This window comes from Trichomonas vaginalis, chromosome IV, assembly GCF_026262505.1.
Source record: "Trichomonas vaginalis G3 chromosome IV, whole genome shotgun sequence".
Classification (NCBI taxonomy): Eukaryota; Parabasalia; order Trichomonadida; family Trichomonadidae; genus Trichomonas; species Trichomonas vaginalis.
The window spans coordinates 1,734,686-1,756,004 of record NC_067206.1 but is presented as its reverse complement, the minus strand read 5'-3'; the positions used below and the strand labels follow the sequence as shown (position 1 = coordinate 1,756,004).

The window sequence follows — 21,319 nt, the reverse complement described above, 5'->3', positions numbered from 1 at the left end:
GATGCATAGCTTTATTGATTCTGGAACAATTGGATAGAATAATATATTATTTAGTTAATAAAGAAGCTAACCAAATGTATTGGGGCTGTAGCATAATGGCATTGCGTGAGACTCCAGATCTCAAGGTTGGGGGTTCGACTCCCTTCGGCCTCAAATTTTTTCCCTTCTTATTCTTGAACGAAAAAAAATCTTATTTTTCAAATGTCGAATAAAGAAGGATTTTCAGCTACAATACCAGCAAAAAAGACTGACGAAGAAATCAGACGTGATTCTCTTCTTGATAAAGGATTAGATGAAATTGCTGCAGAAAAGCGGGAAATTAGAAAGAAAGAGCGCATCGAAAAGAAAGATGAGCGATCGAAGCCACGTGAATTTCGAGAAGATAGGCAAAAAATTATTCCATGTCGAATCTCTCGAAAGGACATTGAAATATTAGCTCATCAACAACGGATAAATTTAAATGGATATGATGTTTTTGTTGATGCAATATTAACTAGAAAATCACGTCGTTAACTTCTTCTCCAGTTTATGCGCTCATATCTTCAAATATCAAAACATTTTGAAAATTTATTAGGTAAAAAAAAAGCAATTCAATAAATATAAGACGTATAAATTTTGTATGACAGTACATTATTTACATTACTACCTGTTTTTAAAATATTTTTTTTGTTGTTATTGTTTTTGTTGATAGGACTTACTATTGCAATATAATGCATTAAGATTAATTTTATCAAAACTGATGTTAAAATAAGTACTCAAAATTATAAATGACTTTTCAAAATGAATTCTATATTGCCGAAAATGAAAACCTCAAGCGTCAACTAGAACAGTTAATAGATGCGAAGCAAAAAGAAATAAGGGATCTCCAGGATGTTTTTGAAGAAAAACTCCGGAAATTAAGAGAAAATTTAAAAAATGAGAATATTGACCCTCTTATTAATGAAAATAAAATACTAAAAGCCAAAGTCGAAGAGCTCACAGACCATTGTTGTAAGCTTGAAGTCGATAAAAACGAATTAATTAAAAGTATTAAGCAAACCCAAACTACAGAAAAAGCTCTTTATGCAGAACTAAATCATGAAAGGGAAATGCAAAAGCAAAACGTTCATGATTTTTCGGAATTCATTCAGCCTTTTGAGGATCAAATTAAGGAGCTTAGTGAACTTTTGAAACAAAAGCAAGAAGAAATCAATAACTTGCATAGTATTATTAACGATGAGTGCCAAGAACGAAACAGATTGCAGTCATTAATACTTTCGAAAAAATAATTTGCTAATGGTTCAAGTCGTGTTTCAAAATTTCTAGTAAATGTTAAACGAGTATTTTTGTTTCATATATTAGCTGTGGCATTTATCATACCTCAAAAAATTATATTTGTGTTGAGAAAACAGCTTGCAATATGAAAATCAAATCAATACGTGTATGTATATATAAATTACATCAAATTGTTTGTATACACTTAATGTCAAATAAATAAAAAACAATTTTCATATTTTTATAAATATTAACAGCATTTTCTGGATGATTGATTATCATTCTTGTCTAAAGAAACTTTTGGTTCTTCAAACCTCTCTTTGTTGTTTTCTAAAGCTAATTTAGCAGCGCATGTAAATAAATCATTGACACCCTCGCCAGTTTTTGCAGAAACTGAAAAAATGTTTTCGTATTTCTCATGTAATTCTTCTCTGATTTGATCAAGGGTTGGATTTCCAAGTTCGACCATATCCGCTTTATTCAAGGCAATTACAATAGCTGGATCTTCATTCGCTTCTTTTAGCCTTTCTTTCCAAGTTGCTATATTTTTAACTGATGCAGTATCAATACTTGAGGCAACTATGATGCAAACAGTAGCTCCACGAGCATACATTGAAACCAATGGAGCAAATTGTTCTTGTCCGGCTGTATCCCATATTTTAAGCTCTACATCATAATCCTCAATTGGAATATTTACTCTGATATGAGAAGTGCCGATAGTCGGAGCCATTTGAAAACTGAACTGATTACGAGATTGTCTAATAACCAATGAGGTTTTACCAACCCCAGAATCTCCAATTACAATTAATTTAAAGGAGATTTGCTTTCTCTCTTGAGTCATTTTATTATAGGGGGAGATAAAAAAATCTTAAAAATCCTTGATATTTATTTGTCGCTTATTGTGTTAGAATTGGGGATATTTCTCTTTTCAAACTATTTCTTTAAGTTACTGTTAAAATAATATCATATTATATTTTGTACGATGAATCGAATAACTTAAAGATTTCAAATTTGCATGATTCCATGAGGTTTCACAATTTATTTTAAAAATTCAATGGATAGATGTTGATTTAAAAAAAATCATCCTACAAATATGGCTATTTAGAATATTTAAGCAACACTGAAAAATTTACAATTTTACAGCATGATGAAATTTCAAGTAATTTGGTCTTTTTGAAAGAATAGTCAATTATTCAAAATACAAATGTTTCCTATTTACCTTTGCATTGCTTCTTGCTTTTCATATATCGGGCTTGGAGAAGAGCAATGTGATTTCAAATGTTGGATTCGAAAACTCAATATTTCTATTGATGGATTTAGTACAGAAACGTCATTTTTAGGTATTAAATACGAGATAGATATTAACAATATTAAAGTATATGGAATGGATTTGAGCTATCTTGATAGTGAATTCTATCCAGATCCGCATATTGTACAAAATGGGCTCGAGTTCGAGTTTGATTTACAAGCCTCATCGGATTTTACATTAGTGATTAGCACAGGAAGTACCAAACTTGTTAATGCTGCAATCCATGCAACAATTACAGAAGTTGATGCTCAAATTGGTTTAGATTTTATAAAGGATGAGTTTGGTTTAATCAAAGCTGTCATTTCTCCTGAAGACAGATGTTCCATAAAAATGAATTCAATCAAACTTGAGGCGCATTTCTCATCTGCGATCGAACAAAAGATTTTTGATTTATTAGATGGCTTTATTGAGAATCAATTAAAGCAAAGAATAGGACCAATAGTGTGTACCCAAACACATGATCTAATAGGAACTGAAATTACTCAAGCATTTGAATCCGCAAACAAGATAATTCGTCCTTACTTAAATGGAACGTCACCTATTGTAATACCCATTGATCCAGATATGTCTGATCTTAGGAAATCGGATATTGTTGATGTTCTCAGACTTGTACTTACAAATTTCACTGGTACGAATGGTCCTCTAAATCTCAATGCCCTAGTAAACAGATTTACTAACGGAATGGGAAAAATTAATCTTGCACAAATCTTGAATTATTTCAATTCCACCAAACCTTTAGAGATATCTGCACCGATTCCAAACCTTAATACAACCCTCAACCTTACGTTGCTTGACCTCAACCTCTCAGGCTTAAACACTTGGCAAGATTTTACAATTCTTGAGCCAGAAAGTGAATATATATTAGACACTCATACTGGAATGGATGCTTTAGGTATCAACTTAACATTTATGATTAATGTTTCATTTAACGGCACAACAATCTCCACCGGCGATTCTTATCTCTCAGAAATTGGAGATCTAGACCTTTATATCACTAAGAACAAGATGATGATGAAAGCTCAGATTGCCCACAAAAAAGACTATGGCCTGAATTGGACCGATCCACAATGCATCAACCTAGGTTGTATCGAATCACTTCTTTCTCCGCATGGAACAGGCCTCACTTACCTCTTCTTTAACACATCTATTGATAGCCTATCTATTGAAGCTGGTACTGGTGATATGGAGGCAGAAATTCGCAAATTCATAAACAATATTGTTAAGTTCTTTGTTGACAACTACAGGCCGATTCTTCCTACATTTGTCACGTCTTTTGTCAACAGTTACGGTACATCCAAGCTGAATGCACTTATCACAGAGGAACTCTCAAAAGCCGACTGTAAGTATATTGCTGAGGATCCATATAAAGATTTTGTTCTTTGGACAACAGTTACAGCTGCATCAGGTGCACTCGCCATCTCTCTCATCATTTTCCTGATTATGAGGCCAAGCCTTCAGAAGAAGACTGAGTTAGAATCCAAGATTAAGTCGCTCGAGTCATTGAACTCCCTATCCAAGATAACTGAAGAAGGTTCCATCAAAGGCTGTTGGGGAAAGTTCCTCAGGACAGACGACCAGAGCTCCCTTTTAATGACAAGTAAGCTTTCATCAACAACAAGGATATTGATGCCTCTCCTGGTTCTCCTCAACATTGCTGTATTCATATCATCAAATACGGGCATTGGTGCTTCTGTTTTCTGTAAATTTATGATTGGAACCGACAAGCTTGTTTCCCTTCCATCAATTGAAGATTTCTCGCTTATCAACTCAATTAAGGAGATGTGGGAGGCGAAGACGTACTTCCTCTCTGTCCTTATTGCCGTCATGTCTTGTGCATGGCCTTATATGAAACTGTTGATGATGCTTGGATGCTGGTGCCTCCCGTCCCCGGCTATGAAACCTGAGAGAAGAGAGAAGTGGCTAAGATTCTTGGATGCACTTGGCAAGTGGAGTTTGGTTGACTCTTTTGTCATGGTGTTGATGCTCATTGCATTTAATTTCGATCTCTACTTCCCTATTATATCAGGAATGATCGATTCTCCTTTCTCCATCCATCTCTGGGTCTACCCAGCCTACGGATTTCTCACACTGATGCTAGGTACTGTCATCTCTCTTGCCCTTTCCCATGTCATGTTAGCGCTTGAGAGAAAAGTTGACTCTCCTGAAGAAAAGATTGAAACAGAAAGTCTGAAAGAAAAGAACTCCCTCGCTAAATACGTTAGTAACAAGTTCTATAAGGTCATCCCAGTCATATTGATTTTGATCAGCGGAGGATTACTTGGTATTGGCTTAGTTTCTATTTCTTTCTCTTTCAACTTCGTAGGATTGGCTGGATATGCACTCAATTTACTCGATACCCCTCATGAAAAGCATTACTCCGTAATTGACTTGGCTCTGAAGCTTCCTGATGCAGCCCAATACCCAAACTCGTTCACAATTAGATTCACTCAGGCCCTCTACATTGTGATCGCTATCATAATGCCTATAATGCACGTTGTGACTCTATTCATTATGTGGGTGATCCCAATGACGTATAGAGCACAGAAGAGGATATATGTTGCAGCAGAAGTTATGTACGCTTGGGCTTGCTTAGATGTTTTCATCATTTCTATTTTAGCTGCAGTTCTGGAAATTTCTCAATTTGCAAGGTTTATGGTCGGAGATAAATGCGATCAAATTGATCCGATTATAAAGATGTTCTTCGCAAATGAGCCATTAATAAACGGTCATGAAACTTGTTTCGATGTTGTTACTACCTTGAATGAAGGCTCTTGGTATCTTTTCTCTGCAGCAGTTGCGCATACAATCGCAACACTGTTGGTGAATTTCTTCGCGAGAAAAGCTCTCGATGAAAGAAAAGGAAAAGCTCAATATCAATCTATTGTTTAAATTTGAATATAAAATTAAAGCTTGTATTATTATTATATTGGATTTGAAACAAAAAAAATTGTAAAATTACAAACATTTTATTACATATAAAATAAGAAAAAAAATTAATCCATTGATGGACTAAAAGTAAAAGTCTCCCCATCATCTCCGGTATCCGGTATGCCATAATCCATAATATCCTGACTCATCATGTTCGAAAACGGATTCTGCTGAATAGAAGTGTTTTGATTTTGAGTCATATTCTGTGTAGGCATATTTTGGGTTAGTGGCATTGGTATATTTTGTGGCATCTGCATTTGTTGCTGCTGTTGTTGCAAATTCTGCTGCAACTGCTGTTGAGTTTGTTGCATTTGTTGTTGCTGAAGTAGGTGATATTTCTCAGTCAATTCAAGTAGCTGAGGTTGAGGATATTCCAAATTTCTTGGTCTGGATCCTGTCTGTTGCTGTTGTTTCTGTTTCTGTGATTTGCTCTGTCTTTGTTTCTTAGTCGCCTTCTCCTGTTTTTGCTTTTCTTGCTTTGGAATTTGCTGACTTTGGCTTTGTTGGTTCTGGATTTGCTGTCCCTGGTTCTGGTTCTGTTGTTGTTGCATCTGCATGAACTGGTTAGGAATTGTTATATCAACAGACCCTTGCATCATCTGAAGCCATTCTGAAGCAATTTGATTTTGGTTTGATTGTGGTTGGTTTTGCTGTTGATTCTTCTGATCATAAAAGAAACTTTCGTCATATTTTTGTTGCTGTTGTTGTGGGAATTGATTGAACTGACTTGTATTCTTCTGCATGAATGCATTTTGTTGTTGCTGCTGCTGGGCAAAACTATTCATTTGGGCCATGAACTGAGCTTGTGGCATGTTGAACCCTTGCATTACTTGGGAATAAGCGTTTGACTGTTTCTGTTGGTTCTGCTTCTGGTTCTGATTGAATTGGTTCTGTGTTGTATATGGCGAAACTGGTTGCTGAGAATAAGGACTCTGTGCAAATGATGATTGGGAAGGACTTTGCGGCATTTGGTTCTGATTCTTCTGGGAGAAAACACCAGTTTGGTTCGGCTGAGGAGTTGATGGAACTGTCCCGAAAGAAGGGGATTTCATCATCGGTTGAGGAGCTGAGCTTTGCTGATTCATTCCAACAAACATCTGGTTCTTCTGATTGTACTGCTGGTTGAACTGTTGGCTTTGCTGGTTCTTTTGTTGAGGAATTGGTGCGCCACTCTGTTGTTGGGATAACTTCATCTGGAGGTATTGTAGATGTTGCTCGTTCATGTTCGATTGGCTTTGACTCTTCTGAGCCTTCTGTTGATAGTTTTGTTGTTGGTTTTGTTGTTGTGGCAAAGGAGATTTTGATGGATTCTGCTGCTGCCATTGGTTGGGCGTTTGCTGTTGCTGCTGAGGCAAAGGTGATTTCGCTGGATTTTGTTGGCTTTGTCTTTGGTTGAATTGGTTCATTTGGTAATTTTGCTGGTTTTGACTTGAAGTTGGTTGGTTTTGTTGTTGCCAAGCCTGTGTTTGGTTTGATGATGCTGACTGTTGCTTGTTCATCTGTTGGTTGAGCTGATTTAATTGTTGTTGCCATATCTGTTGCATCTGCTGGCTCTGAGAAGCAGCTTGACCTTGTGAATTCTGCCAATTTTGTTGCATTTGGTTTTGATTTGTATTTTGACTTTGAGTTTGTTGAGGCTGTTGCCAGTTCTGTTGCATTTGATTTGTGTTCTGACTCTGTTGCTGAGCGTTTTGCCAATTCTGCTGCATTGAACTTTGATTTGTATTTTGACTTTGATTTTGCTGAGGCTGTTGCCGGTTTTGTTGCATTTGATTTGCATTTGAATTCTGTTGTTGAGGATTCTGCCAATTTTGTTGCAACTGGTTTGTGTTTTGATTTTGATTTTGTTGTGGTTGTTGCCAGTTCTGCTGAATCTGATTTGTGTTCTGATTCTGTTGAGTTTGTTGCCAATTTTGTTGCAATTGATTTGTATTTGAATTTTGATTCTGTTGTTGTTGCCAGTTCTGCTGAATCTGATTCGTGTTTGGATTTTGATTTTGTTGTTGGGAGTTCTGCCAAGTTTGTTGGATTTGATTTGTGCTCTGATTCTGCTGTGGTTGTTGCCAATTTTGTTGTAATTGGCTTTGGTTTGTGGTCTGGTTCTGTTGCTGTTGAGATTGTTGCCAGTTTTGCTGCATTTGCATCTGTTGCCAGTTTTGCTGATATTGCTGTTGCCATGAATTTTGGTCTGGTGGTTTCTCCTGTTTTACTTTTGTTTGCGTTTGATTTGGTTGCTGCATCATATTCCAGTTCTGGTTCCTTTGATGCATTTGACCTTGCTGATTCTGTTGTGGTTGTGTTGGAGGGAGGGGGAGACCCTGTATGATTGACATATCGATTCCTTCGAAAATTGAGCCAAACACTTTCTGTTGTTGGTCGCCAAACTGTGGTGTATTCATTTGTGAGAACATCATCTGGTTCTGTTGTTGGCTTTGTTGTGGTGGTTGTTGCCAGCTTTGCTGGTTCTGGAAATTTTGATAATTTGCGTTGATTTGCTGATTGGAGAAACTCTGTTGGATCTGATTGTAGTTGTAACCTTTTTGTTCTTGTGTTTGTTGTTGCTGCTGAAAATGCTTATTTGATTTCTTTTGTTGTTTTTGGGAAGCCGAATTTTGCTGCTTTCTTTGCTGTTTCTGACTCTGACTTGTTGGCTTTTGTTGTTGCTGCTGCTGTTGAGGAAGAGCTTTGGGTTGTGGTATCGACTTTGTTTGCTGTGGTTGTGGCTGTTGTATTGGCTGTGGCTGCTGAATTGGCGGTTGCTGAATCAGTTGCTGTTGAGATGGTTGAGATGGTTGAACTGATTGTTGCACGCTTTCTGATTTCAGAATGTTCCTTAGAAAATTGTAAAAAGCGTTGTCAGTGAAAACAAACTGAGGAATGTTTGTGTCATTAGTCTGGCTGATTGGCTCGTTTGATTTCAGTTTTTGTATGTCTTTTTGTGTCAAATGTTCGACGAAGCCTGGTTCCAAAAGAATTTCGCGCGCAAAAGAGCAACCGTATCTTGTTATCATATCCAAGAACTTCATAAGATCGCCATATGTCATCCAATTATCTTCAACGATCTTCCTGCTGAGTTGTTCTGGTGTCCTGCCGCTGAATTCCTTATATACAGAGTTGATGTTTTGAACAATAATAATTCTTCTGAGAATATTCATATTTTCGCTTGATTTGATAGTGAATGTTTGAGATACATCTGGTGGTGCTTCGTTAGAGTGTGCCTCTTCTTCTGTGATGGTGATTGGTCCTTTATCTTTCTGCATCTCGTGGAATTTTCTGACAAGAAACTTAACAAAAGCAACCACATTATCTGGAGATTTTGATAAAAGGGCTGTCTTTTCTACAATTGTTTTGTTGTCAACAAGCATTACCATTCCGAACTCTTTTAGGGTGTCGACAACTTGTTTTATTTCGACAGGCAACCAAAAGTTAGTCTGGAAAGAAGATACTGGTTCGTTCCTGGATAAAATCACACTTCTCATTCTGTGTAGAATGTGAATGACTCTTGTTTTATCCTTTATGTTTATGTCGATGCCTTTGATAAGCTCGTTCACCAGTCTTTGGTCTTCCTCTCTTGTTCTGCCTTGGAATGGAGGAAGTATTTGTAAGAGTAGGTCGTAATAAGGATTGCGAGCAAACTCTTTAATCACTAAATGGTTCTCAAGAGACATCAAAAATCTTTGAGCTGTTGAGAAAATGTGATCATGAATATCCTTACATGCTTTTGACTCTTGTGCCAATACGGACCTTCTGATAAATATGTTAAACCATTCTGCTTTGTTGGTACAGAATGCAGCTGTGTATGTCAATGGCTCAATACTCTTCAACAGTCGATTCATTAACAGAGGAAAAGTCATGACTTTGGATGGTTCAAGAGCTCTGAAGTGAAGCAATACAGCGCCGGCACAGAATTTTGTGAGTTGTTCTATTGGACAATATCCATCAATTGCTTGATGTATTTTTTCCCACTCGCCGAAACCATAGTATCTCAGCAATCTGAGAATTCTTTTGGCCATCTTACCGTCAATTGTCACGTGGACGGTGTTTGGTCGTGCTTTTTGTTTCCTCGAAGATGAATTCTGTTGATCAAGAATAGGGAATTGATTGAGGAACTGTTCGTTCGTTAAACCGTGGGTTATATCAATTTTCGGAAAATTCTTCGAGTTAATTCCGCTGAACTTGACATCCTTAGTGATTGTTGCGGATCTCTCCATGATACTATCAAATGTTTCTCCTGGCATCACTGTGAATGGAGTTTCGAGAATTGGAGGGACGGGATAGATAGAGCTAGTTTCAGTCACTTGTTCTATTTCCTCATCTGCTTTGATAAAAGTGCCGTATCCCTCAAAGTCAATACCGCAAAATCTTGGTTGTGGATTGATCATTGACTCCAATTTGACTGAGTTCTTCTGTGATCCATCGATGACGATTGCTGGAGGAGGGCGTGATGCCTCTTGTATCTGCTTTCCATCACCCAGAATTGAGTTCCACAGTTTGAGCTTCCTCTGGGATCTGATATACATTTCGTGTTCGTAAGTGCCAAAAGTTAGAAGGCGAATGACGTCAACCTTCTGTGTCTGACCTATTCTATGGCATCGTCCAAGTGCTTGAATGTCGTTTTGTGGGTTCCAATCTGGGTCAAATACGATTGTGACGTTGGCGCGTGTCAGATTCAAGCCTTCCGCACCACTTCGCGTTGAAATTAGGAAAATGAAAGCATCACCAGAATTATCACAGAATTTTGATATTGCTTCTTTCTTCTCCTGTTCACTTAAGTTACCATTAAGGATTTCATATGTGTATCTCTTGAGTTGGCAGTATTCTTCGAGCAATTTCAGAACCTTTACCTTTTGCGAGAATATTAGAACTGATCTTCCCTGTTTCTTGAAGCATGGAAGAACTCTGTCAAGGAAAATGAATTTAGCTGATGTGTTGACAAGCATGTCAAGTTTTGACACTCCTGGATTTCTTGCCATGAAATAGTCTTCTACTCCTTCTATTAAAAATGGGTGGTTACAAATTCTCTGGAATGTGTTTGACTCTTGTAATGAGTCTATTTCGCCACCATTTTTAATTCGACCGAGTTGGTGGAGTTGTGTCAGTCTGATTAAATCCTCTTGCATTCTTGTAAGGTGAAGAAGTGCTATTCTCTCATCCTTTGGAAGCATCGTTGTCTCTACATCATTTAGTGATCTGCGGAGTAGGTGTGGTGCAATCATGTTCTTGATGTGAGAAACGATTTCCACATCGAGTGACTCAACGTCATCAGTTGGAAATGCTGAGCCTTCAGGGAAGTATTCTGGAGAAACAAACTGTAAAAGTGTCCACAGTTCAAGCATTGTGTTCTGAATTGGAGTTCCAGTAAGAATTATTCTGTTCATCGCTTTAACAGTGAGAAGGGCATTATGTTTCTTACCATCACAATTTTTGATGCGGTGTCCCTCATCTACGATGATGTTCTGCCACTCGATTGTAGAGAAGAATTCGATATCTTTTAAGAAAATATCGTATGTGACAAGAAGAACGTTAAATCCAAACTTGTCTTCTTGTTTTACTCCCATATCATTGAAAAATGGCATTTGGTATTTTTGTATAACGCTGCGAGTATCTGGCAATCCTGTGTATGAGACATATTTTAAATTTGTCCACTTCTCGAGCTCCGCACACCATTGATCAAAGGTATTTGTACCTACTGCTATCAAGTTTGGCCCGTGGAAGTCTGTATAACGATTTAAGTGATTGAGGTAAATCAACGTTTGTATGGTTTTTCCAAGCCCCATTTCGTCAGCAAGAATGCAGCCATGGTTTGCGCAAAAGCAAGAGAGCATCCAGTTGATCCCTTCGAGTTGGTAATTTCTTAACGTCTTTCCTTCCGTAGAAACATAGGATTTAGCAACATCTTCTGTCACAACAATTTTAGATGGACGAGGTGGATGGGTATTTTCAACGCAAACCCTTGTTTGCAAATAATTTTGGATTAGTAGCTGGGGAGAATTGACCGATACAGGTTCCCAGAAAAAGCTTGAGCCTGTTTCTGTATTTAGCATATATAAAAATTCGAGGGACGAGTTATTATTTGTACCTATTAGACGATGAGACAGTATTTTGAGAATCGATTTATAAGAAGTATTAATATTCGGGCTGTTGAATGAAAAAAGAGACCTGTTACTGTTTGTTTCATTAAATTTCTTTTGCTTGGAGACAAAATTAGGAAATTCTTTAGCTATCTCAGATGGAACCCACGTTGAAAATTGTTCTTGATTTTGGAAGAGGATAAGGTACTCGAGACCATTTTCGGATATCCTCGATGTGAAAATATGTTCTATTTTATTTTCCGCATGGGAATAATGTAGAGATTTTTTCTGAACTTGATGCTTCATACTATTCTTCTGCATTGACATATCTTGCATATCGTAGTTTAGTTTTGGATTTATGGCGTTAAATTGATTTGAAAAATTATACTCAGAACTAGAAGAATAGTTGGGAACAAAATTCATAGCGCTGAAATCAGAACCATCTGATTCTGTATGATTATTCATATAATTATCATCAGGATTAGTACCGGTTCCGCGTTTCATCCCTTCTAAAAAACCAAGGGATTTAAAAAAAAATTTTTTTTGAACATGTTTGGCAGGACTCAAACAAAACGGACTTTGATTTAATAAGAATCATCTGGAGGCATTTTTTAGTTTGTTTGTTTATTTTACGCTATTTCAATTTCTGAATGGAATACTTTACAAATTCTCAAAATATAGATTTTTATTCCATGAATTGTGACCTGCAAATTTATCGAATTCACTATATTTTGCAGTTGTTAGCCAATGCAAATAATCGAATGAACGAACATTTTCCAGATTCTAAGAAAAATTCAGAGTAAAGGGAATGGATAATGATGTCATTATATTAAAAATGAGTTCCAGCATAAATTCTAAAACATGCAGCAAGTTCAAAAACTACATCATTTAAAAATTAATGTTAAATATTAAAGCGAATTGAATAATTGGAACTAGAACTATTATTTTTCGATTTACCTTAAACTGACGAGTTTGAATCTAATTAAGTGTATTAATTGCTTGTATATAACATGGGTAATTTTTCCTTAAAAATGAAATGGCCAACACGAAAGGTTTAACATTTTGGACGTAAAATTATTGAGTATGTAACGTTAGATTGTTAAAAAAAATTAAAGTATGGAAATAGGCATTTATATATAACATCTGTTTCTTTTCCGGCAAACCAACTATTCAAAACAAAAATGAAGCCAATTTATCTGCTTCTGTATCATTATGAGCAAATTGTTCCAAAAATTTTGATACGTCAATACAAACTGATGTCTCGGTAACTAATGTGCATATCTCAAAAAGCATTCTAATATCATCATTATCAATTACTTGATTTGCAATTTCAAATAGCACTTTAGCAGTTGTATGATGTAATTTTCTCTTTCCGCATTCTTCAGAAATTTTCAAGATATAATCAAACGGAACCAATTTGTGCAAATAAATTGGTCTTTCTATTTGTGCAATTCTCCTAACATAAGTTTTCACTCTTTGACTTACTTTATCAAAAGCATAATCGAACTGTGATGGAAATTCTTTTCTATTGAATGATTCCGAGAATCGCTCCATTTCTGTGTTACATTTTTCGTAACAAATATCTTCTAATGAATCTTTCAAGTCAAATATTGCATTGACCATAAAAGCTTCTTTCTTCTTTGCCGATATAACGAACTTTCAGAATGAAGAAAGCATTGTGGTGCATTCATTACTTAAAGATTCATCTGAGAGAGCACTTTCCCTTAGTTTAGTGAAAAATTCTTCTGCGTATTGAAGTGTGGAGTTGAAATTTGTTGTCATTTTCAGCATAGGAATTCCCATGCACTGGCAGAATCTTTTCAAATCGAATTTGATGTTCTGGCTGCTTTTTATATCCAAAGATGGCATAACTTCAGTAAGGTAATCAAACCCTTTCAATTCTGCCAGAGCCCTCCTTTCTTCGATGTTAACTTTTGATCGCTGCATCTTTGATTTGTTGCTATCGCCAAATATAGTTTGGCTTGCAGGAAAAGCAGCAGATGTTGTATGAATTGTGGGGAGTGTCGTGTCTGATCCGAAGCCTGTTGTCGATCTGCGGATTAATTTGTACTTTCCTTCTTGGAAATCAAATATTGGCGCAGCTGGTGGTTCAATCTCCTTAGCAAGCAAGTTCAATGGGCTGAGAAGTTCTTCCTTTCCATCAATAACATTCTTAAATTCAGTTCTGAACCACATGCCGTATAAAAGCTTGCTAGCCAAAGCCATAAAAACTATCTTTGGAGCTTTCTTCATTTCAAGAACAAGCTCAATCATTCCAGCAAACTCAATTGCGCCATCAACACTTGATAAGTTCTCGTCTCTGACAAGAATTGATTCTTCCCAAATTTTAGTGTATGTCTCTTTTGGAGGAATTTCTTTGTTCTTGAAATCTTCAACAAGTTTAGATCGGTGGTCTTGTTGAGAAATGACAAGAGAGAAACGATCAATTGCATTTGATGTAAGTTCGTCTAATTTTGATGAAAGTGAATTAACCAATTTTGATTGGTCAGCAATTGTTCGGCCAGGAGTGAACAAAATTTGCTGCCAAGATTGCAATGCAAGGTATGAATGTGCCGCAAGGAGCAGCTCTTGTGGAGAAACAAGATGGGAGCATGGTCTCATTGTCGTATATGGCGATATAAAGTCATCTATCTGCTCGATAATTTCCCTAAAGTGTTTTTTGGTTCTTATAATTAATGTTGATGTTGATTTTTTGAGAGAACTCTCTAATGCAGCAAATTGACTGATTGTTTTTTGGTTTTGTTCATATTCTTCAGGAATATTATAATTGACCAACCTTGATATCACCTCTTCGAGACGTTTCCCAAAATCAATTGGAGGTATTCCTTCTAATTCCATGAAGCTTGGAGAATTGAAATCTTGAGAAAAAACGTGACCTGTAATTGGATCAACGTATCTTTCCATGAATTTTTCTGGAGTATGCATTGAAAATATTATGCCTGATATTGGCTGCTTGGATTCTTTTGCCTTCTTCCTCGGAGATCGAGGTGATTTTGGTATTGAATCGGAATCTAAAGATGAAATCGCTTTTTCTAAAGCTGAGAATTGAGCTTTTGTAACAGGAAATCCTGAAAATATGTAGCCGTAATTTTTATGCTGCTCATTCATTGAAGAAATTATTTCGGAAATAATTTGTTTATCATCAATATATTGAAGGACTTTCATATTCGGAAGAGGATACTTTTCTTCCAGTAGCACTTCTGGCTCTTGAGTTTCTGTTTTGGACTTTTTCTTTTCAGTGCTTGCCCCAAGAACTTGTATTATTGTGACATCAAGCGCTTGGGAAAGGATGGAACATATTGTTGTCTTTCCACTGTATTGTGGTCCAGTCACGCAAATATTATAAGGAAATGTGATATGTGGCGTTTTGTAAGATGTTAAGTAAGGTATTACGTTCTTTTGAAGGATTTGAAGACAATTATTCATTTTAGGAGATGCATCTGATATTGAATTTTCGTTTAATGGCATACCGAAGAAGACTGCAAGATCTGAAAAAATGGAATCAGAAGAAATATGCAAATAGTTTTCAATTTCAAGTGAGTGTAATGGACGGAGTTCACATTCATACTCGGACTCTATAATTGTCTCCCTTTCATCGGGTAAATAAAAGCCATTTCGGTATTTTTCAGTGTATCTCATTTTTTCTTTAGAATGAGAATATTGTGGATTAAATTGATACTCAATTGTATCAAATGCATAATCAAAAATGGATTCAAGTTCTGATTGGCAAATTTTATAATGTTTTTGGAAAGATCTTTCTTTCCTTTCAGCAGAAAGTCGCTTATGGAGATCTTCATCTCCTCTTTTTAGTATTGGAATTTTGTGAATCCAGTCATGAGGATCTTTTTCTTTTGGAATATTGGAATAATCTTGAATGGAAGATTTTAAATCTGAATCAGTTGGTTTAGAATTATTCTTTTTATCAGTTAATTTTCGAGGAATTTGTTTTGGCATCTTTCGAGCAGACATTTAAGAATTTACCAATTATTTTCCGACCAAATTATTACTATCGTTGGACAAGATAAAATAAAATAAATATTGCGAAACATATTACAATGAGTTATGGATTAAAAATTAATTAAAAAGTAAGATGTAGTATTGAAGTTGAGAAAAAATTGGATCTAGATTCTAAAGTTCAAAAATTTTAATATTATAATTGTCATATACTATAAGATTAGATACATTTGTGATAATAATAGTGGGAAAATTAATGAGACAAAAATATCCAAAATATTATACGAAATCAATATTAATTTGATTCAATTTTGAAAAGAAAACGGATAAATTAATAAAAAACAATTGCATTAAAATAAAGATTTTAAGTATGTTTATTAAAGAGAAAAAAAATAAATTTTTACAGTCTAATTCAATTATTCGAAATCCATGAAAAATTACAAAATCTAGAGAATTTAAGATTACCAAATAATGAAGGCTAATAATAACCACTAAATATAAATCAATCAACTTTCATATTCAATTTAAACGCACAACAAAAAGTAATAAATAAGCTGAGAATACATAATTGAGTTAATATTGAACAATAGAATTCCATTTCGGTTTTCGATTACTTGTATAAAAATTTTCATACATTTGATAAAATAATACATTATTTTTTTCTAAATATTAATAATAACAACTACGATTTGATATAATTTTATGAATGAGCGGTTTAATTCAAACAGCGGGTGGTTTTTATCAAAAAAATAAGTACCTTCGATTTTCAATTAGATTTTCTATCACTTCATTTAGATGTTTGCACTATTGTTAGCTGCATCTCTTTCTAGTTTACTAGATGAATACGTTAATGAATTTACTTCTCAATTAAATCTTCCTTTGTTTACCAAAAGGAGTGAAGAAATCAAAAAACAATTTCAAGAACAGATGAAAGATTGCAACGGAAAGTGGTTTAGCACAGCCTTATCTCTTAATGATTTCTATGATGCAAAAAATGAGTTCAAAGAGATCAAAAAAGGGGAATACTTTTGCATTTATGGTCCAGCTCTCATTGCTGCAAATGCCTCATTTAAGGTGGAATCTAAATACCTCAAGTTCAACGCCGAGGGCGAAATCAAAGTTGAAGATGTTTCTATCAAGAATCCGCTTATTCTCACAAATAAGATCTCCGATGATGAAATTGAAATGAAGAATCCAGGAGAAATTATTTCCAAAGTAATGTGTGATGACGGTGATAATGGTTGTGACATTCAATTTACATATCTGCTTCAACCTCTTAAATTTAAGAGTAGCTTTAAATCAGATGACGTCAATTATGAATCTGATGTTGATTTCAAGGTTGTTGTATCAACAGAATCTTCATACTCTAAAAAATTTGACGCCTCATACGTTTTTGGATTAAATCTTGACATTAAAGGAAATCTAAAGGCTTCATTGAATGCAAAATTCCATTCACTGGTTCTTTTTGCAGCTGGAAAGAGTAAAAAGAAGATAACAGCCAAATCATCAAATGACGGAATCACATCAGTTATACTAAGTGAGAATGGAAAAGATGCTTCCGGAAGGGTTATTGGTTTCATGCCTATCCCGAATCTGACAAAATTGATAAAATTTGATCCTCAGATAATAACAGATTTTCTCACTACTTTTAAAGCCAAGCTCGGATTTAATTATGAAGGTAGTGTAGACCTTAAGATGGAAGAAGACAAAACCGCATCTGCCGATGAAAAGAATTATTATCCAGAAGGTATGACCTTTGAGGCAAGCGGTGGTGTGAAGACAAAAGATGATGTTGATAAAGGTTCGGGACTTGGAACAGGTGCGATTGTAGGAATAGTTATTGGCGTTCTCGTTGTAGTTGCAATTATTGTTGTCATCGTTGTTGTAGTTATAATGAAGAGCAAAGGTAAGGGTGGTGACTCTGGTGATGGTGATAAGAAATAAACATAAAAAATTATTTTTTTTTATGAATTAACTAATTTGAAGCAAATTGGTAGATTGTTGCATGGAGAATATATCTTGCTGGGATATAAAGATGTACTGTTCTCTGTCAGATTACTAGGTTTTGCATTTGGTTGTTGAATTTAAAATAGTATATATACAAATGTTGCGTTTTGAGCAGCGATTTAATGATAAAATAAAATCTCATATGGCACTAATAATAATTATAAAAGATCGAAAAATCGGAAAATTTTTCGAGCAAGTCGAGCCTTTTACCATGTACATTTTTTAGAAAAATTTGAACATTGTTTCAAAGATTTTATCATTACGATAGGTTCTGTTGATTTGCTAACTCACACTACAGCAGATGATAGCTTCATCTAATCCTCTCCAACCATATTGTCTACGGGAGCATCGGAAAATAGTAGGTCTGTCTCCCTGCAAGGTGCCATGAAGTTGACACAAATTGAGAACTTTTACGTGGTCGGTCAGAACCCTTAATTATTATGATTGAAGTGGATGAATTTTTTAATAAAGATTGCGACTAATATTGGATCCACTGCATTCAGTATGTATGATCACCTAGAACAGTATGGCTTTCTTATGTTTTTACACATTTAACTTTCCAATGCAACTACAATCTTTGTATTGTAGAAGAGTATTATTGAACTGCATGAAAATTTAATAATTTTTCGAAAACTATTTTGCAATAATCAATCTGTGAGGTAGTTCAACAAAACTTTCTCGCTCAGTTTTCAATTTTGCTAATGGACATATACTTACTACCTTCTATGGAATTCATATACATGGAATCGCGGAAATCTATCTAGACATTTTGGAGATATATTATTATCAAAATTATATTTCTTTAACTTATATGAAATAGATGTCAATTTTTTCAATGTATTTGTTGGGCATATTATATTCTGTATTACTTCAGGAGTGAAAAAAAATTAATAAATCTTACTTCAATTCCTTATATGATAAGATTGTCATCACAAATATATTCCTTATATGTATATGTGGGATCTCTTTGTTTAACAAATTATGCGATAATTAAACGTGTCAAGATAATTGAGAAAAGATTTAAATCAAAAATGGGTCTAACTTGAGTAACTATAAGAAAAGCTGTATACTTCATTCTACTTATGAAGTTTATATCGCATACTTTTTTTGTAACCTCTTGGTTGTTGAGAATGAAACAAAATTAAAGATGATTTCTGATTTATAATGTTTTTGGGATAAAAATAAAGTTTAAAATATATAAAAGATAGTAATGATTCCATTCATCGAGCTCAAGAACTAAATAATTTTTCCAAAAAAGATTCAAAAAAATCTGTATCAAAGTAAAAAATACAATTTCTATATTGAAATATGAAAAATGAAAAAAATTTGGAGATATAGATGCACATTATAATTGATGTTGATGCGAATTGAATCATGCATTCAATAAAAATTATGCATTATTACAAAAATTTTATAATTTAAAAATTTTAACTTATTTTAAGAGTTAAATTATTAAAGTTGTACTTGAAATCAACAAGATATAATGGATTTAGTATGTATTCAAAGTCAGAAAGAAATAATATTTTTTGTAGATAAATGAAAGGCTTTTCGTTAAAATTGTATAGGATGTTGGGATTAATAGGCACAAACAAGCAAGAAATTAAACATTCGAGTCTAAATTCATTAGAAAATCGGGAAATCTTTTTGTATAATCGTTTAATTGCAATTCCTAACTAATAAGTCTCTAGGATTTTTCTTGATATATCCAAAGAAAGTGAATTTTTTATTAAAAATGTTGGTAATGCTGCATTTATTTGGATCTTGTACCTATCCGATAAGTTGATTACGATAAAATCAGTCCAAATTTATGAACCTTCTCTTTATTTTGTAAATAAAGAATTGTCAAGTCCGTGAAAAGTAGAAGTAATAAAAATTTAAAATGGCTTTTCCTCAAAATGGCCCAATAAACTGGACCTGATATTTCAAGGGGTATATTAGTTTGTATTGGTGAAGCATTTTATTATAACAGCAGCGGATTCTGAGGGTAATTTCGTAAGATGCAAAATATTAAATTTTGAGATATGAATCAGAGTGTAGACTTATCATTCTAATGAAATAAAATCATGATTTTAAGTATCGAATTCTTGAATGATAAATTAAGGATGAATATGAAGTTCAATTTGGAGGTGCAATATTCATAAAGAATTGCCCTATCAATTTTTTTCCCTTCATCTATCGGCGCGTAGCGCCGCTAGATGATATATACAGGGGCTCTGAAAACCTGATAGTAAGACTCAAACCGGTATACATGGGCAAATGGCGGGTTATTTGCCCGCCACACTCAATTTGAACAATAGGTGGCGGGATATAGGTGGCAGGAGGGGAAAAATTGCCCTTACAAAAAGTGTAAAATTTTCTTTATTTTTTTTTTGAATTTTTTTGAATAGTTTACTATCATTTCATCATGGTATTAAACGAGAAATTATACTTTATTATTAAAGTTGATTCTATTTCTAAAGGAATTTGTGTTTTTAAATTTTTTCTAAAAAATCACTCTTATTTTTTTTCTCCGCCGCCCGCCACTGGCGGGCTCTCAATTAGGGTAATATAAACTATTCAAAATTTCAGAATTTGAATAGGATGGCTATGCCACCTTCAAAGATGAGTCTTTTAATGCAATAAAAATATTCTTTTGGGCTTCTACTTCGATATACTATTGGAGGATAGGCTCCGCCAAATGGCGGTCGTTGACCACTTTGAACGATCTTTTGTTATAGACCGAAAATAGATTTTTTCGGCTTTCTCTTCAAATAATTGAAAGAATGATACTATTATAGGTTTATTATATTATATAGCATATAATCATGCTATAGCCGAAAATTATAAGTTTTGAGAAGATTGAATATAACACAAATAAATTTGAATGTAAGTTAAATTGCTTGTTGTTTTTAATAGCTATTTAATGAGAAATCCAATATTGCAAAATTCAAATTGAATGATTGAAAGAACAGAAAAAGTCATTCTTTTCAATTTCGAATATGTTTCATTGTATTTATAATTATATGGCAAATAAGATATTTAAACTTGATTTTTGAAGGAAAATTCACAAAATTGAATAAATTCAAATAATTTTTATTCAAAAATAAACTAGTTATTTGAGTTTAATACTAATTACCTATTCAAACTACAAAGTTTGTAATTTAAAATATTTTGTGAGATCAGATTGAATTAATTCAAGGTTCTTTTCAAATAATATAAATAACCATATTACGCATTTTCGAACATTCTAAACCAAATATATAAAAATGGGAGACGAATGTTAAATTTGCTAGACATGGGGGAGTTGTCTGCAAAGTTTTAGCTCTTATCTCTAACAAAAAATTAATTTTTAAAAAAAAGACCGAATACGTTTCACAGCGAGAAAAAAATAAAAGGCAAGATAGAATTTTCTAGACATAAAGAAGTTGTTTACCGAGTTTTAGCTCTTATCTCTAACAAAAAATTAATTTTTAAAAAAAAGACCGAATACGTTTCACAGCGAGAAAAAAATAAAAGGCAAGATAGAATTTTCTAGACATAAAGAAGTTGTTTACCGAGTTTTAGCTCTTATCTCTAACAAAAAATTAATTTTTAAAAAAATGACCGAATACGTTTCACAGCGAGAAAAAATAAAACTGTACACTGATTTTCATTTTCATTTCCAGTCACTTTACTTATTATTTTTTCTTTTTTTCATTTTAATTATAAATTATTTCATAATACGTTTATTTACGTTACCATTTTCTTTATTCTTTTGAATTCCATACTAGACACTTATAGAATATTTTGATTGTTA

The 21,319-nt window shown here is 34.2% G+C and overlaps 7 protein-coding genes and 1 non-coding gene across 8 annotated transcripts, besides 3 other annotated features; 4 read left to right on the top strand and 4 right to left on the bottom strand.

Moving 5' to 3' along the window:
• Positions 1–81: 81 nt before the first annotated feature.
• On the top strand, positions 82–153 carry TVAGG3_0010730. Its single transcript has one exon. It is a non-coding gene; the product is annotated as a tRNA-Trp (tRNA).
• A 48-nt stretch (positions 154–201) lies between these two features.
• Positions 202–513, top strand: TVAGG3_0010720 (uncharacterized protein; the record flags this gene model as incomplete). Its single annotated transcript, XM_001302914.1, has 1 exon — positions 202–513. One exon carries the CDS (start codon positions 202–204, stop codon positions 511–513), a length of 312 nt encoding a protein of 103 aa, XP_001302915.1.
• Positions 514–1,458: 945 nt separating this feature from the next.
• Positions 1,459–2,101, bottom strand: TVAGG3_0010710 (GTPase protein; the record flags this gene model as incomplete). Its single annotated transcript, XM_001302912.1, has 1 exon — positions 1,505–2,095. The coding sequence occupies one exon, from the start codon at positions 2,093–2,095 to the stop codon at positions 1,505–1,507; it is 591 nt and encodes a 196-aa protein (XP_001302913.1).
• Positions 2,102–2,447: 346 nt separating this feature from the next.
• Positions 2,448–5,519, top strand: TVAGG3_0010700 (uncharacterized protein; the record flags this gene model as incomplete). The annotated part of the gene is made up of 1 exon (XM_001302911.2): positions 2,459–5,452. One exon carries the CDS (start codon positions 2,459–2,461, stop codon positions 5,450–5,452), a length of 2,994 nt encoding a protein of 997 aa, XP_001302912.1.
• Positions 5,520–5,521: 2 nt separating this feature from the next.
• TVAGG3_0010690 (helicase protein) lies at positions 5,522–12,066 on the bottom strand (the record flags this gene model as incomplete). The annotated part of the gene is made up of 1 exon (XM_001302910.2): positions 5,557–12,066. One exon carries the CDS (start codon positions 12,064–12,066, stop codon positions 5,557–5,559), a length of 6,510 nt encoding a protein of 2,169 aa, XP_001302911.1.
• Positions 12,067–12,694: 628 nt separating this feature from the next.
• Positions 12,695–13,220, bottom strand: TVAGG3_0010680 (uncharacterized protein; the record flags this gene model as incomplete). The annotated part of the gene is made up of 1 exon (XM_001302909.2): positions 12,733–13,185. The coding sequence occupies one exon, from the start codon at positions 13,183–13,185 to the stop codon at positions 12,733–12,735; it is 453 nt and encodes a 150-aa protein (XP_001302910.1).
• Position 13,221: 1 nt separating this feature from the next.
• On the bottom strand, positions 13,222–15,009 carry TVAGG3_0010670 (uncharacterized protein; the record flags this gene model as incomplete). Its single annotated transcript, XM_001302908.2, has 1 exon — positions 13,222–15,009. The coding sequence occupies one exon, from the start codon at positions 15,007–15,009 to the stop codon at positions 13,222–13,224; it is 1,788 nt and encodes a 595-aa protein (XP_001302909.2).
• Positions 15,010–16,332: 1,323 nt separating this feature from the next.
• On the top strand, positions 16,333–17,481 carry TVAGG3_0010660 (glycoprotein 38 family; the record flags this gene model as incomplete). Its single annotated transcript, XM_001302906.1, has 1 exon — positions 16,333–17,481. One exon carries the CDS (start codon positions 16,333–16,335, stop codon positions 17,479–17,481), a length of 1,149 nt encoding a protein of 382 aa, XP_001302907.1.
• Positions 17,482–17,727: 246 nt separating this feature from the next.
• Positions 17,728–17,778: a mobile genetic element.
• A 2,476-nt stretch (positions 17,779–20,254) lies between these two features.
• Positions 20,255–21,095: a mobile genetic element.
• Positions 20,255–21,095: a terminal%2Cinverted (terminal inverted repeat of Banshee-A1 transposon ID:TVAGG3_0010640).
• Positions 21,096–21,319: the final 224 nt, after the last annotated feature.